This window comes from Loxodonta africana, chromosome 2 (assembly GCF_030014295.1).
Source record: "Loxodonta africana isolate mLoxAfr1 chromosome 2, mLoxAfr1.hap2, whole genome shotgun sequence".
Classification (NCBI taxonomy): Eukaryota; Metazoa; Chordata; class Mammalia; order Proboscidea; family Elephantidae; genus Loxodonta; species Loxodonta africana.
Genome location: NC_087343.1, coordinates 225,116,694 through 225,133,229, shown reverse-complemented (window position 1 = coordinate 225,133,229; position 16,536 = coordinate 225,116,694). Strand labels below are relative to the sequence as shown.

General features: G+C 44.7%; 1 protein-coding gene across 1 annotated transcript in view; it reads left to right on the top strand.

Annotated features, from left to right (window-relative positions):
* The window catches only part of HSF2BP (heat shock transcription factor 2 binding protein), a 189,749-nt gene that overhangs the window by 1,038 nt on the left and 172,175 nt on the right, over positions 1–16,536 (top strand). Inside the window, exons 2-4 of the mRNA XM_003418988.4 lie at positions 275–526; positions 1,492–1,642; positions 13,636–13,739. Coding sequence (XP_003419036.1) covers positions 491–526; positions 1,492–1,642; positions 13,636–13,739 — 291 coding nt within the window. The 5' untranslated portion in view covers positions 275–490. The remainder of the gene's footprint in view (positions 1–274; positions 527–1,491; positions 1,643–13,635; positions 13,740–16,536) is intronic.

Genomic DNA, 16,536 nt, shown 5'->3' with positions numbered 1-16,536 from the left:
ACTATGAGTTGTAATTCACACAATGGGTTTGATTAAAAAAAAAAAAAATTTTTTTTTTTAAATCATAGGTGGAGTTCCCGAAGAGTCCAGTTGTCAGAAACAAACCCTTAACTTAGAGTTTAGAAAGCAGGAACGCAGGCAGTTGCTGCGCGGATAGTTTCCTAGAAACAGGGTTCCCATTTGAACGCAGCCGCCCCTTCGCCCAGCATTCCTTGCTAGCGATTCGATGTCTGTTACTTGACCTTTACACCTGTGTCTCACTTCTGCTTTGCAGTTCACGAGATTCAGGGAAAGCTGAAGCGGGGTCCCGCTGAGCCCACCCCTTGCGCCCCGGGCCGAGCGTGCTCCGCAAACTCACCCACGTTTGAGCCTCGCGGCTGTCCGTACCTAACCCGCAGCTGAACACGTTCCCGCGCTTTCCAGCCAAAGGGGGCAGAGGGCGCCGCGCAGGCGCAGAAGTGAGCAGGCGCAGAAGCGAGCAGGAGCGGCCATGGGCGAGTCCAGCAGCGCTGAGGAGGCCTGCCGGGTCAGTGCTGAGATCCGGGCCCCGCATGTCCCTGCCGTCGCTCTTTGCTCCCATGCGCCACACCACAGCCGCCACGACCTTGGAAACACGTAGCCGTCGCGTGGTCGTGGAGGTCTGGCGACTTCTCCACAGACGGCACGGATTGGCCAGGGGGTGGGCGACGCGGGCGTCATGTGACTGTTCAGTGAGGCCCGTGGGGGTCTCCGCCTCAGAAACGAACACGAGTGCAACTCTTGGTGGGGGATAAAGGGTGGGGACCAGGAGATTGGGGGTCAGGGGTTGAATAAGGTGAAGATGGAGATGAGAGGGTGACATGGATGATTAGTCTCTTTGTGCCACCCGGAAGTCCGGTTCTCATCTGAATGACCTGGTCCCTTGTTTCAGAGTTTAGTGTAAGGTTTCGAGAGCACCCGGTCTTCCTCGGAGGCTTCCATTGCATGTGATGAGAAAGTGCTTAAACTTTGGCTCCAAAGTGGATTCAGATCCTGGCTCCGCCCTTTATTAAGGACGCGTCAGAAAAGCAATTCAAGCAAGTTGACTGGCTACATGGGGGACCTCACCTGTGCTCTCTGTGCCTCAGTTTCCTGTTGGACAACATAGACGAGTTGTGGTGAATGTTAAATGAGATGACCAGCAAAGGGCTTGGTACCCCTAGTAGGAACCCAGTAAAGCTGATTTCTTCTGATTAACTGGGTTCTGCAATGCTAACAAAATTTTGCATCATTTTCTTTGGCTTTTAGGATGAGGGCTCTTGTGTGCACAACTTTTCCCCTCATATCTAACTGCCATTTTGAAGGTTTGGTCTTCAGCTCTCAAAATGCAGTATACGCATATAGAAAAGAACACATTAGGAAAGACGTTGTTTTGAAACTATTGTGAGCAGTTAGAAGGAAGCAAGTTGACCTGGGTGGCTGGTTTTAGTCATATGAAGAGAAAATAATCTTAAGTTCTGCTTGTCCTTTTAGCACGTGGGGACTAAAGAAGAATTTGTTAAAGTCAGAAAGAAGGACTTGGAACGGCTGACAACTGAAGTGATGCAAATACGAGACTTCTTACCCAGGATACTAAATGGGGAGGTACTGGAAAGCTTCCAGAAATTAAAGATTGTAGAAAAAAGTGAGTCTCACTCCTTTTTTAGCAGCCATTGGTGATGGCAACAATTTGTTCCAGCAACTATAGTATTACCTTTTGTAAATAATTATAAAGTAATTATAGACAAATTTTAAGATACTGTTATAGATCTTGTAATTATAGGCCTGAGTAAGTCAGCTAATACAGAAAAAAGGGAGGTGCCCTCAAATGAGTACCTTGGATATATGTGAGTTGGTGTTGGATGAAAGCTTGCCACCTCTCTTCCTCAGCAGAAGGATTTTATACTTTTGGTAATTGAAGAGCTCTACCCTAAAAATCAGACCTTTACTTGTGTAAGTTAAAAGTCTTGCCACATAGAGTTGTGTAGAGTTGAATGTGTCTGTGAAGACAGCTAGGCATGTCTTCACTTGTGTCTAGGCTGATGGATGGGTCCATCTGTAGCACCAATTTAAGGTCAGGCTAGGCAGGACTTGTCTGTTCAGACTTTTGTGATTTGAGCTAAGCCGTTATGTCAAATATCAGTCTAGCAGCCAGTTCATGTTCTTGGAGATACTCCAGGACTGATAACAGCACCTGCCTAATGGCAATGAATTAGCTAATTCACCACCCTGCATCTGACTTTTAGCTGTCATGTGCATCTAGGGGCCCAGTTAGTGATTTAGCGCTAGTCTAGACGAGAAGATGCCCTGACTCAAGAATAAAAATTTCTAGTTTGTGCAAATACACCTGGACGACGGGGCAGACATAAGCCACTTAGGAGAGAAAAGGTTCAAGGTTACTATAGCACCATGCCCTGTTTACATCTCTTTGAAGTCCTCAGATCCACACTCCCCTTCTGTGCCTTGTGGTGTGCTCTGGGAGGCAGGCCCCCACAGACTACTCCTCTGGTTCCCGTGTTGGCTGGCTGGCTGCCAGCCAGTTGGGCTCACAATGGAGGCATCAGTGGGAGGAGAGAGGTTGGGGTATTTCCTCCTCCTCCTTCCCTGCTGTGTTGCTTTTCTCTAGCGGTAGCTGCAACCTTCCACACCTGTGTCTCCTGCCTAGTGGCCACCTCCACAGTGCTTTCTCTCATGGGCTCCAGTAACACTGTTTTCTCCCCTCTCTCCTTCAGTTGTTGCTTATGCCTCAGTGCCTCACCATCCCCTGTTCCTTTGCTCCTGTTCTCACCTGTACAGTCATTCCATTAAGATCTTTTGACATTTGGGTTGATTTCTGGTTCTCTTTGGGACCCTAACTGATGTGCTCCAGTAGTTGGTTCCCATGTAGCTCCAGGGCTTCTTAGGTCCTTAGTGCTAATCTCCCAGTCACCTAGCTGCCTCCTGAGAGTGAGTGATTTGTTGTTCCATACGCATTTGCACTCAGGGAAGGAAAGTGCTGACCGGTAAGGGTGAACAGGTCAGCCTGCTGGTTGGTTGTATTTGTCACTGTAAATGAATAAACTGACTTTCTGAAAAATACACCAGGGCCTCATGGCTTGCTTGTTGTTAGTTGCTCTTGAGTTAACTCCAACTCCTGGCAACCTATGTACAACAGAATGAAACATGTCTGGTTCTGGGCAGTCCTCACAATCCTTGCTATGTTTGAGTCTGTGGTGGCTGTTGTGTCATTCCACCTCACGGAATGTTTCTCAAGATTTCGTTGGCCTTCAACTTTACCAAACATGATATTCTTTTCTAGCGATTGATCTTCCCTGATGATGTGTTTAAAGTAAGCAAGCCAAAGTCTCGCCATTCTCGCTTCTAAGGAGCGTTCTGGTTGTATGTCATCGAAGGCTGATTTGTTGGCTATTCTGGCAGTCTACAGCATATTCCATACTTTTTGCCAGCACCACGGTTCAAGCACATCAATTCTTCAGCTGTTGTTCCCATCATCCAGTGAAGTTAGCCAATAGAAAACAATGAATGGGTCACAGCACAATGAACTGCTTAGCATTAGTCAGCCTCTTAGAGGTCAGTCCGTCTGCCAAGATCAGATTGTGCTGCTTATGAAAGGGAGGGCCACAAACAATCTGTGGTAACCTGATCGAAGCCAGAGCTCAGGAGGCCTTATCTGGCAGATCCGACCTTCCTTGGGCTACGTGATTTCTCTCCGCATTGATCTGTCTGGCGTTCCTTCTCAGTCTCTTTTACTGATTGATCTCACTATTCAACAGCCTTCAAATAGTGGAGTTGTTTGCGGCTCAGGCCTCACTCCTTCTCATTCCACGGCCTTCCTTGAAGCAATCTCAGGTATACATGTAGCTTCAATTACCTCCTTCATGCCGCTGGTTCCTAGACCTATCTCTAGCCCGAACCTCTTGTCCAAGCTCAGGACCGTTGTGTCTAATTCCTACTTGACATTTCTTCTTGTTTGTTTCACAATTATTTTGAATTCTAAATGTCCATCCTCATCAGCCTAAGACCAGCTCAGCAGGAACAAATCTGTAGTCCGACAAAGGTTTATTGGCTCATTGCAGTGAGGGGAACCACTCAGCGGAGGACCGTAGGGTGTCTCAGTGGATAAAAGGGAAGAGTTATTTTGATGGGTTTAAAGCAAAGTAGAGCTGTGTGTGTGGGGGTCAACATCAGGCCTGACTGTGGAGAGGACCCAGGACCCATTTGCTTGAAAACTACAAAGTTCAGGTGGACTCTGTAGTGGAACATTGTGCCTAGAAATCCTGTATTTGATACTCTGTACCTGGTTAAAAATCAAGGCCATTTTTCTGCGTCAAAATGACTCAGATTCTCCAGGCAAGAGTGCGATGTTTCTTCCCGTTAGGCTGAGATTTTAGAGAATACATTTTCCCAGTGAATAAGAAGTCAGCAGTCACTCATAGAAGGGGTCGTTAGGACATTTTACAGCTGCCCTATGTCCTTGAGAGAAATACCGTTTCCTGTTCATTTTGTAGAGGCTCTGCGTCTGTTTTCCAGCCTGACAAACAACAGGACACATTTTCACTGTCTCAGAGCCTGCAAATGTTTACTCTTTCATGTCTGACTCATATCTGCCACCCCGCCCCCCTCCAGCTGGCCAGCCTTCAGAGTCCCATCAATGGGACCCCCAATGGACCCCCAGCCTAGAGACCTAGGAGTCCTGCTCGGTGTTGTCTGTCTTCCTCATCATTCCCCCCACCTGTCCACCTGTAAGTCCTGTGCATTTACCTTGTAGATGGCCCCTGAGTCCATTGGTCTGCTCCATCTGGACTGCTCCATCTGAGCCCCAGCCACCGTCTTGTTTTGCCTGAATCCTTGCCTGTGTGTACTGATTGACACTCTCCACACGATAACCTGAGTGATTTTAACAGTTTAGTCTGATTGGTCATTCCCTTGCTTAAGTCTTCAATGGCTTCTCCTTGCTCTTAGGATAAGGACCAAAAACCCCACCAAAACCCACTACTGCCCCCAAAACAAACAAAACTGTACTGTGGCCTGAAAGGCATTCTGTTGTTGGACTCAGCCTCAGGCCAGGTGTTACTTCCTGCGGGGAGTCTTGTCTGACTGCCTAGACAAGACCTAGTTTCCTGTTAAGTATTTTCATAGCACCTGTGCTTTTCTTTTCGACCAAATGGTTCTGTTACCACTTTACGTTATAAGTTGGTGGGTGGGCAGGGCCCTTGTATTTGCATGGCACAGAGAAGGCACACACGTACTCCAGGAAACCTGTTAGGAGAAAGAAAGGATCAAGGTAGACAGGAATGCTTTCAGGGGGCTTCCCTGGGAACTTTGAACTTGAGCTGTACACTGAAGACTTGCTTTTCTGGGTTGCGGACTGGCCTAAAAGAGTACTTGTCTCCTAATTTCAGCTCTTTAGGTCTTACTAACAGTGACATGGAGCAAACCTAAGGAAAACAAATATTTCCCTCTTTTTCTTTCTACAAGGTCTAGTTCCGACGGTCCTTTCAGGGCCTTCACAGGGCCTGTCTTCCCAGACTGGTCACATGGGCCATGGCTCGAAGAATGGACCACACAGAGGAAATTCAAAGTAGACAATGTGGCAGCAAGAGACATTTGATAAGTTGATTCTGCCATGTTTTCTCACCCTGTGGTCCATTAGGGTTCTTGGCTTTTAGTAGCAAAGTTTTTGCTTCTAGAGATTGGTGTGTGCTACCCATCAAGTAGCAGTGAAAGGCAAACTAAGGGTATGAATGAATGCAGGCTGGGAAGAAGTGGGGAAGCCATAGGTCCTTTTTGAGAAGCAGTTTCTTTAAGTGTAGGTGTAGATGGGTTTGGATTGCTTGGGGCCAGGGGACTCAGGCTATATAACTTGTGAGCCCAGCAGAGGATGTCAGTTGATACGAGTATCAAGTAGTAAACAGGGCTTGATTCAGACTCTAACATAGTAGCATCTTTTGGGAAACTGGGCGAGGTAGGTGGTGGAGTTTGGAATAATACAGATGATGGTGTTGCCTGAGAATCTTTAGGGAGTAGGTGAGCAACAGTGAGAGAGGTATGCTTTATTAGAAGAAAAAGGGGAAGAAGTTTGAGGCTAGAATGGCAACTTGAATGAAAGCTGCAAATGGAAGTGAGCAGAATTGATCAGGGATCAAGAAGCTAGTTTTTTGCTTGATGTGTGGAGCAAGGATTGGGGTATAGCCGATTTGAGAATAGTAAATGCGAGCAGGTATGGGAAGCAAAATGACCATGGATTAGATATTTTTAACCTGCGATGAGAGGTAATTGGAAGTTACATGTGGAATGACATCAAAATAGCGATTAAAATGACATTTTCAGGGGAATGATTTTTGTACCTGAGTGTAGGTTAGGCCTGAGGGATAGAGTGGAGGATGAAGGAGAATTAATGACAGGGAGCCATCAAGGAAGGTTGTATGTGTTCCTTTTGTATGTGAGACTGGCTGTGTGAGTGGGGTAGGAGGGAGAGACTCATCTGACAGCATTGCCATGAAGAAATGATTAATCCTGTGATGGAGTGAGAACGGGGCATCCTGGCTCTTTGGGATCAGCAGTGGGAGCACGAAGGTATAGGGAGTTATCGGTCTACAGCTTTCTAACTGATGTCTCAGGGTGTTTCCCTCTCTGTAAGACGGGAACAGTGATACTTATGTCATAGGATGTTGTTGTTCGTTGCCATCAAGTCGGTTCCAGCTCACGTATAACAGGATCAGAGTTGTTAACCCATACGCCCAGGAGAAACAACCTTATCAGCTAGAGGTCAGTGTTATGTGCAGTTCCTTTTGCCTTAGTCTTACAGATTCCACTCATTTCTCGGGTTACTTAGGTCAGCACCCGCAGTGCAATGGGTTTCTCTTTATATATGACCTTTCTGGTCCTGGGTTTGTAGTTCTAGCAAGACGATTTGCTAGGTCACAACCTTGCAAAGAGATTGGACAGTTTATTATGCAAATAAAGTGCATAAAATCCTTGCGGGGATGGGTCAATTACTAAGCAAATTAGGTGATTGTCGCCTACTGAAGAAATTGGTCAGTTTGTGGTCTTGGTAGGAGGAGTAGGCTTATAAAAGAGCCAATCCCACAGAGATTGAGGGGGAACTCACTACCATCAAGAAGAAGAACTTGGAGTGGAGCGCATTCTCTGGACCCTCGGGTCCGTGTGTCGAGAACCTCCTAGACCCAGGAGACAGAGCTGTAACACCGGAGACAGTGTGAGATGGTGCAAGACAGCACCAGACAGTTCAAGCAGTTTGAGTAGTGAGAACCAGGAGACTGGTATGAGACAATTGTGGTGGGCTTCCTGGCCTACGGAGCAAGGTGACTGCAGTGGGCTTGCTGACCCATGGGGTGAGAGCCAAACACCTTCTGGCAGTAGGCTTACTGGTAGAGTAGAGTGCCTCCGGGCACTGGTAGGTGGAGCTAAAGAGCTGTAAAACTTGCCTGAGCAGGGCAGAAGCCAGGAGGAGGCTAGCCTGGCTGAGAAGTGTGGCCTGCCTGTGGGCACAGCCAAGAAGGAGCTGAGAGCTCTCCTGGTTAGAAGCTGTCCTGATTGTCCAACTGTAACCTGTATCCTGTTATCTCCAAGTTGACCCTGACCCTGAGGTGTAACCTGTTACTTCCCTAATAAACCCATAATTGTGAATATGGTCTGTGAGTTCTGTGTGGCCATTGCAATGAATTACCGAACTCAGCAGAGAAGTAGAGAGTGCCGTGGAGGGACAGTTAACGTCAGAATTGGTGAAAAGGTTGGAGAGTGGAGGTATGTCTGACCTCTGCCTCACAGGATGCAGCTTTGTGCTGATGCTAATGATCTTGATTCCCATCCCTCTCCCTGAATTTAGGTAACTTCTGAAGTCACTAGCTTATACCACCTCTCCCCTCACTGCCTTCAGTGAGGTTGTTCCATACATTTGTAATGGAGTTAGATTCTCTTGTCACGGTCTACGTTCCTTTCTGGGATCCCTGGACATCCTAAATGACTTAAAAAATCTGCATACTTTAAGGTTCACTCTGTGCTGTAAAGTTTTGGGGTTTTGAAAAATGTATAATGTCACGTACTCACCTCTACGGTGTCCTTCAGAATAGTTTCACTGCCCTAAAAGTGCCCTGGTGACCTCAGGTGTGTCATAGTGGAACTGTGCTCCGTAGGGTTTTCGATGGCTGGTTTTTCAGAAGTAGATGCCCAGGCTTTTCTTCCAAGGTGCCTCTGGGTGGACTTGAATCTCCAACCTTTTGCTTAGCAGCACCCAGTGAATCAAAGTCGACTCGATGACAACTGGGTTTTCTTTTTGTTGTCGTTGTTTAAAAATGTCCTGTGCTTCATCTATTTAGACACTTTCCCATCCCTTGACAACCATTAATCTTTTTACTGTCTTTTCTAGTTTTTCCTTTTCCAGAATGTCGCATGATAGGAATCATACAGTATGTAGCCTTTTGAGAATGTCTTCTTTTGCTTAGAAATAGGTATTTTTTTTAAGTGCAGGGAAAAAAAAAAGAGCCGTTTTCATGTTCTAGTTCCAAACCCCCCTCCTTGGTTTGCTTAAAAATTTTGGCCCCAAATTAAAGTGTTGTTTGGCTAACCTGGGATGGGCACCAGGATTTCAAAGGCATTTGAGCTCATAATTGTTTTTTCTTTTTTTTGGAAATCCTGGGATATTCTCATTTTACTTGCTTTTTCAACTTCTATATCAGAACATTTATGAAAAATTCCTCAAGGGGATCATTGAGGTTTCTAAAAACCAAATCCATTGCTGTCAAGTCGATTCTAACTCATGGCGACCCCATGTGTTACAGAGTCGAACTGCTCCTTAGGGTTTTCTTGGCTGTAATCTTGATGGAAGCAGATTGCCAGGGCTTTCTCCCATGAAGCCGCTGGGTGGGTTTGAACTGCTAACATTTAGGTTAGGAGCTGACTGCAAACCACTTGCACCAGCCAAGGACCTATCGTTGAGATTTACTAAGTAAGAATGTATGCTTTAATACAAAATACTTAATAGACATTGTCAGCTTTGTGGAGGAAGGGGCCCAGATAATTTTTTTTAAGCTTTGAGTGAGATTAGAGAAGTTTGAGATGAGATTTTTTGAATTCTACTTTCAGCTATTAAGATGGGTAGGTAGGTAGAAAGTTTAAGTGTACTGTGGGGCCATCGCTTACCATCTAAGAAGATAGGCCAGATTAGTGGGTCAGATTCCATGACCTTAAGTATTTTGTAAGCTTCTCATTCCCTGTACTCATTGGTGTTTACACCCTTAACACTTCAAGGACCCTCTATTTGCCTTTGAGCTGCAGGAGCCTGCATCCCAGTGCAGAGAGCCAGCCTGGAAAAGCAGAACCTCAAGACAGAATAGATACTCATCACTTTAAACAAGGCAGGCTTGTTAGGGTTGTGTGTAAGAATAGAGGATTCCATGAGCTTTGGATCTTGATCTGAGATGGAACCCTGGGCCTAACAGTTCTATGTAGTTACTCAAAGGAACAAGAGATACGCAGATGACTACAGTGTAAGGAGGTGTATCATAGATGCCAAATGAATGTGGAAAGGCTATCAGTATTCTGAGGAGGAAGAGGATGGTCAGGGAGGCTTTTTGGAGGAGGTGGACTTAGGATTGGGTCAGGAAGGAGGAGTGGGTTTTCACAGATGCAGGTTACAGGAGCATCCCAGGTAGGAGTGGTCTCAGCCAAGAGCAGAGAGGAGCAAGCATGTGGCATGTTAGGCAATGGAAAATAGTGCAGTTCTAGCATGCTAGAAAAGTGCCGTTTCTGCATCACACCAGGGTGCAGTGCGGAGACTGCTCACTCTGTCCCTGGGGATTTATTAGGCTCTAAAAGTTTTTTAAAAGTCATGCTTCGCGTGGATGTTAGTTAGGGGTATGTTACTGTCTTCTAGGAACCTCTGAGTTACTCAGAGTACCCAGTGTATTCCAACCCTTGGTTATGAGTGGGCACAGAGCTGGGTATGCTTCAGTTTGGGAGCTCTCACCCAATCCTATTAGCTCTTGGGGACCTTGAAGGATCCAGAGTCACCTTGGAGACTGGGGCTGTGTGATTTGGGAAAACCATGTGATTGGGGATGCCTTTGGTCAGTGGGCTGTCACTATCTGCTTGACTGGTCCCATGTGGGGCTGATTGTCGTGTACGTAGGAAGTTCTGATGTGATCCTAGGAGATTACCCCAGATTATTACCCAAATGTCAGCCCACAGTAAAGATGGAATCCATTAATAACTTATTCTAAGTTCTTTCCTAAACCGATTAGAGAATGACAAGAAAGTGAAAATTAGTGGCTGTTAAAAAGCCTTATTTTGGATTTGAGACTCGTTCTTGAGCTATTTTGATCAAAGTCAAATATTTTAACGTTAATATGAAACCAGTCATCATTTCTTATAACCATGCCGGGTGATGTAGTTCTAAGAAGTAGATCTCTTTTGTTCAGTTTTAATTTCTTTGATTCATGTTTTGGAAATCTTGCTCTTCTTCATCGCTGTGCCCTGCCTGTGAGTATTTAAAAACACTTTATTCTCGTGTTCTTAGAGCCACATCGAGAAAGGACTGTGATTTCAGAAGATAGATGTTCCATTGGCCTGTGGTTTGTGCTGTTCCTGTGTATTGGCGGTCTGTCTGGACCTTGCCACACTTCCATTCAGCTCACATAGTTAAATTGCAGTCACTCCTCCGTTTTGAAAAGATTAGCCATGAAATTAGTCTAGGCTGGTGGCAGCCCTGCCCGATCTTAGTGTCAAGGCTGGACAGGATAATCTCTCGACTGCATGTAACGGGTCATTCAGATGTCCATACTCTTTCTGTCGCTTTTTTAAAATCGCAGACGCAGTACATGTTCATCATAGGAGAATGAGAAATATAACCCAAGGAGCTGTGTGCGTCTCTGTGTTCCAGGATCAGCAGAATGACGGAGTGAATGATGAGGAAGTTTCACCATATATGGGTCTAGGCGTTGGGATGAATCAGAAAGCGAAACCGATGAAACCCTCTGCCCTTGCAGTCGTGTAGGGTTGCTATGAATCGGAATTGACTCAACGGCAATTTTTTTTTTTTGCGCAATTGCTTTAGGGGGCTGGGAGTGGGCCAAGTTGAAAACGGTGGGAGTTTCTGAGGTGGCGGCAGTACCCTATCTGGCCACCAGGCGGCAGCTGCGTACTGTGGAGGGGGGCCTGCTTCTTGGAGCCAGTAGGAGTGTTGGCTCTCTGATGCTGAGTTCTAGGTCAGCTACCTGCTGTAGATCGGGATGTTTTAGCCCTGTCCCTTTGTTACATAACCTGCACTGTGGTCATATATGGCTGAATGGAGCGAGGGGCTATGAAACTGCCACAATGAGAATTTCAGGAGTCTCTCTGGCCAAGGGTCAAAATTAATTCCTACAGATTTTTATATGCCATAAGGCTATAGAGATGTAATTTCTTGTCTTTATTATGTTCAAGTAACATATGGTTTAAAAATAGGAGTTAATGGCAAGGAAAGTGTTTTAGACCACCAATAATTTTAGTCCCTTTTTTCATTTTGTTTTACTTTTGGTCTGTGACCATATGTAGTGTGTATTTCACACATAATTACAATATATGTGTAAGTGTATGTAAATAACATATATGTTCATTTAACACTTGTAAATAGGCATCTGTGTAGTGTTTCACAGCATAGCACTTGACTGAGAGCTGGTTTCTTGGATGGCCGGGATCAGTGGGACAAAATAAAGAATACCAGTAAAAGTCATGTATCGTACATCATAAAAGAGCAGAAAACTTGGATTTGAGGGAGAAGAAAGAGTCCAAAGTTATTTCACCCTAGTTTCTAAGAAACATTTGTAGAGCTTTGCCAGCCAATTTCATAATCTCTAGTTCAAATATTTACCCTTAGGTTCTAATCTGAACTTCTAGGGCAGAGGGGCTCTAGAAGGCATAGAGATGCTCCCAAGCTTTGTGACACTGGCCCTATAGCTGCAGGCAGTTCCCACAGGGTTCTCCTTTGGGCTTCCCCTTCCCTTCTCAGATCCCAAGGTTACCAAGCCACGCCCATTCTCTTGTGTCTACTCTTAACTGGGGGAAGTGTCTGTAACCTTTTTCTCCTCTAGGATGGAGTAAGGTTGTATTTTCCAGAGACCTGCACTTTGAGCCAGCCTCTCACACATAGCCGGCTGCCTTCTGCTTCCTTCTAGTTTTTGGTCTTTCGCATTCCTGTGGCTGGGTTCCGTTGCTTGCTGTCACTAGCTGTGCGTTGTGTCTGCATTTCATTTTGTTAGTGACGTGAGACCAGGCTGTGGGCTTAGAGCAGTCACGTTCGAGCTGTGGTTCTGGGACTTGTTGGAAATGCCCATTTTCAGGCCAGCCCCGGACTTACTGAAGCAGAAACTCAGGGGTGGGGACCAACAATCTGTGCTTCAACAAGTCCTCCAGGTGATGTGGGTGCACACTCAAATTTATTCAGTAAGGAAGACCTGGTGGTGTAGTGGTTAAGAGCTATAGCTGCTAACCAAGAAGTCGGCAGTTTGTATCCGCGAGGCGCTCCTGGGAAACTCTACGGGGCAGTTCTACTCTATCCTATAGGGTCGCTATGAATTGGAATCGACTCGATGGCAGTGGGTTTGGTTTTGGTTTGGTGTTCAATAAAGCAGAGGTGCCCTGGTGGTGCGGTGGTTAAGCGCTTGGCTGCTAACTGAAAGTCAGCAGTTTGAACCCACCAGCTGCTCTGTGGGTGAAAGATGTGGCAGTCTGCTTCTGTGCAGATTTACAGCCTTGGAAACCCTATGGGCAGTTCTACACCGTCGCGTACGTAGGATTGCTATGAGTGGGAATCGACTCCATGGCAGTAAGTGGGGCACTGAAGCATGGCTGCCGTAATCAGAAGGTAGACCATTAACTGTAGCATATGTTCCTTGTCAAATCTGGGTATATGTCAGCCTAAAAACTGATGATTTCTCAGCCCTTGCTATCCTTGCACTTAAAATTTTGAATTATGTATCTCTGATTTTCCTGAATGTCAATATTTCTGCAGCATGATATTTTATTTAAAGTTGATACTTTTGATTTCTGATTCGTTGACATGAATTTTTTCTTTTGGCCATTTGAATCATCAGTGGAGTAAATGTGGTAGAGAGGAAGTATCATGGGACTCGCACCCCTGCGCTCTGGCCTTCTCTTGTCCTGGTCACCGAGCCTCCCTCCCCCATTGATGACTGCTGCAGTTGTTCCATTGAGTCAGCGCACCAGTTGGTGAGACTTGCTTGTGAATCAGCCGGTGTTGGCACTGCAGACTCACTGAGCTGCCATCTGCTTTTTATGGAAAAGATACAAGTCTGTGCCATGAGACATTCGGGCTCTCAGCCCTGCCTTCAGTCCTTTAAATAACGCACTTTCTGAAAGTCCTCATCACAAGTCTGGCAGTCAAGTGTGGCCTTAAAAACACAAAACAGAAAACAAGAGTGCTTTCTGCTGTGGGCTCAAACCTGCTGAGAACATAAAAACCCTGACTTTTAGAATATTGGTTATTCAAGGACTGTGGGAAATTAGAGTAAGCCTAAGTAATCAGTACAGTTTTACTAAGAAAAAATTAGGCAAAAGAGATGCTTAGGAGAGGTTAGTGGTTTGAAATATCTTGAGTATTTTTATGTCTCTTTCTTTTAGACCTGGAAAGGAAAGAGCAAGAATTAGAGCAGCTGAGAATGGATTGCGAACACTTTAAGGCCCGCCTGGAAACTGTGCAAGCAGATAGCATGAGGGAGAAGAAGGTACGGTGTTACAGACGGAGTTCCCCAAACACCAGGTTCACATCGTGTCCAAAGTGGGGTTGGCTTACAACCATTTTTAATAAGCCATAGGTCTTAGTATTTCTAGCTCTTCAGCCTTAGGAGATTGCATTTTTAAATGTGTGTATTTTGAATGAGTTGGAAAAGAGTGGAACAATTGGATTTATTTTTTATCGTGGCGAAAATATATACGCAGCAAAACATACGCCAGTCCAACAATTTCTGCGTATGTAACTCAGCAATATCGATTACACTCTCCATGTTGTACAAGCATTATTGCTGTCCCTTTCCAGATTATTCCACCTCCATCTTCAGAAACTCAGTTCCCCCGAGCAAAACCTCGCTCTTCCCCTCCCACCCATCCCTGATGAGTGCTAATAATATTTGGTTTCTGTGTATCTGCATGTTTTGTGTAAGTGAGATCATACAGCGTTTGCCCTTTTGCGACTGACTGACTTTGCTTAGCGTGTTTTTAAGGTCCATCCAACAGTTGGATTTTATAACCACTTAACAGGGTGATTATTCACTTGTTGCTTTTTAACAGTCACTGACTTAATTTTTATGTTTAAAAGGCCAATCCAAAATGTAAAGATTTGTAATAAAATATGAATAGTAAAAGAAAATACAGTATAAGTAGTGGCTTATAATTGGAGATATATTAAACCAGAAGCATTTGTAATTGGGGAATTACTGATATTTTAGAAATAATCAGTTGTATTTTATTTTAATATTGGGAGACTATATTTCTTAAAAATTACACATTAATTTTTACTTTTTGTAATGGTGTAAATTATTTTCTCTTATACAAACCTAGAATTACTCTTCTACTTCTGGTAAAATTTTGGGCTTAGATGTATTTTTGTTTTCGGATAATGAAACAACACTATTACTAATAGTAGTAGCATTAAAAACCCGTTGCATTCGAGTCGATTTCGACTCATAGCGACCCTATAGGACCCAATAGAACTGCCCAAGGAGTTTCCAAGGAGTGCCTGGTAGATTTGAAGTGCTGACCTTTGGGTAGCAGCCGTAGCACTTAACCACTAAGCAACCAGGGTTTCCACTCTTAATATCTAGGTAGGATGTATTGATTGTTTCCTGTGTGCTGGGCATGGGTGAAGCAGCTATCCGTGCATTTCTCTTGCTTCTGTCTACATGGCACCATCAGAGGGTACTGTGAACTCATGGGAATGTTACATAATTGCTCCAGGGTCACGCTGCCTGGGTGCTGAGACCTCACTTCGTATTGCCTCCTTGTGTAAAACAATTCTAAGTGCTTGTGGTTACAATAGAGGTTTTCCCAAAGTGGTGGATTTTGTATAGATTTTAATATTGAACAAGTCAAAAACATGAGGGAAAGAGTTTTATTTTCAAATATGAGTTAGGTGAAGTGCCACATATGTAAAGTTGAAATGTTAGTTGTGTCATATTCTCTTTAGATCGTGATAAACTAAGACGGCAGTCCGGTTGATTAGTCTGGGCTTAGAAGTTTCACGGTCTGAAAGAAGTTGGCCAATGGGCGAGGAGAAATTTGATGAGTGTTAAAAATACAATCCATTGGTCTTGTCCTTCCTCGACTTGCTGGATATATCCTTGTTAAAACTGAAGTTCAAATTCAGCAAGTGCTTAGATTTCTTGTTTTCCTAAATTGATGCAGGCTTTGCTGGCATTTTGGATGTAATGCTTAAAAATCAGCCATTCCAATGAAATGCCGTATAGAAGAATGAAATGGCCATGGTACGTTAGTTTCATATCACTGCAGTGTTACTGCCCTGGTACTTTGATGTTAGTTAAAATGTGATCCTATTGTTGCTTAAAATATTACTTGTTTCTAATTACATTTCCTGTTTAATAGTCCCAGCCATTTAATATAGGTGGCAGCCACTACAGGCTTTCTGCAAACGAGACCATTTCTCATTTTCCTGCTGTGGGGAAGGCCTCTTCTTTGCATTTTCTGTGGTCACAGACAGATCATGGACAGATCATGAGGCTGGACTCTGGAAGCTTATTTTAGAATTGAGGAACCAGGAAAGAATCCCGGGACTAGGATCCTAAATTAGATTATTGTTAGTAAGTACCTCATTGTGAGTAAGAGTCGTTACAAAAAGCCAGAATACTGAGTCCAATATGTAAGGAAAGCTTAGAAACAAAGTATGTCATCAAAGCCCTAAGGAAGTACTGTATTATCAGCAACTCCCATACAGCCTAGAGAATGCCCTCGTTGGTTGAAATATTGCCTCCGCAGTGATTGCGTTGGATCAGTGGAAGGGGCAGGCTTAGATTTGATATCTGCTCTATGGTTCGGAAGTTGGCCAGGAAAGAGTCCTGGCAGCAGAGACCTTCGAACTCTAGAGACAAATCCCAGCTTTTACTGCGTAGGCAAAGCTGTGAAGCACCAAGCTGTTACTCTAAGGTTCGACGTGGCTTTTTGTGAAGTGTCTGCTTGAGGAGCTTCTGCAGTGCCATCCTGGCTTTTTTAAGTGTTTGAGATTATCAGGTAATAGGGGCCTAGAACCCCAGAACCAAATGCTAATTACATGTACAGAGTGAAGCTGTTTTCCATCTGAGGAGAGAGCATCTCGGTTTTAGTTTTGTGATTTTTTTTTTGTGAATTTACGCAGTGTACAACTGTCATTCCAATTTGGTTTGTTTTTGGCTTTAAATTTTTATTTTGATGTAATCAAGATACAGAACTGTTCCATCAGCACCAAGGCTTCTTGTGCCACACCCACCCCCTCTCCTATCCCTCACCCCTGGCAGCCATTTTTTTTTCTATCTC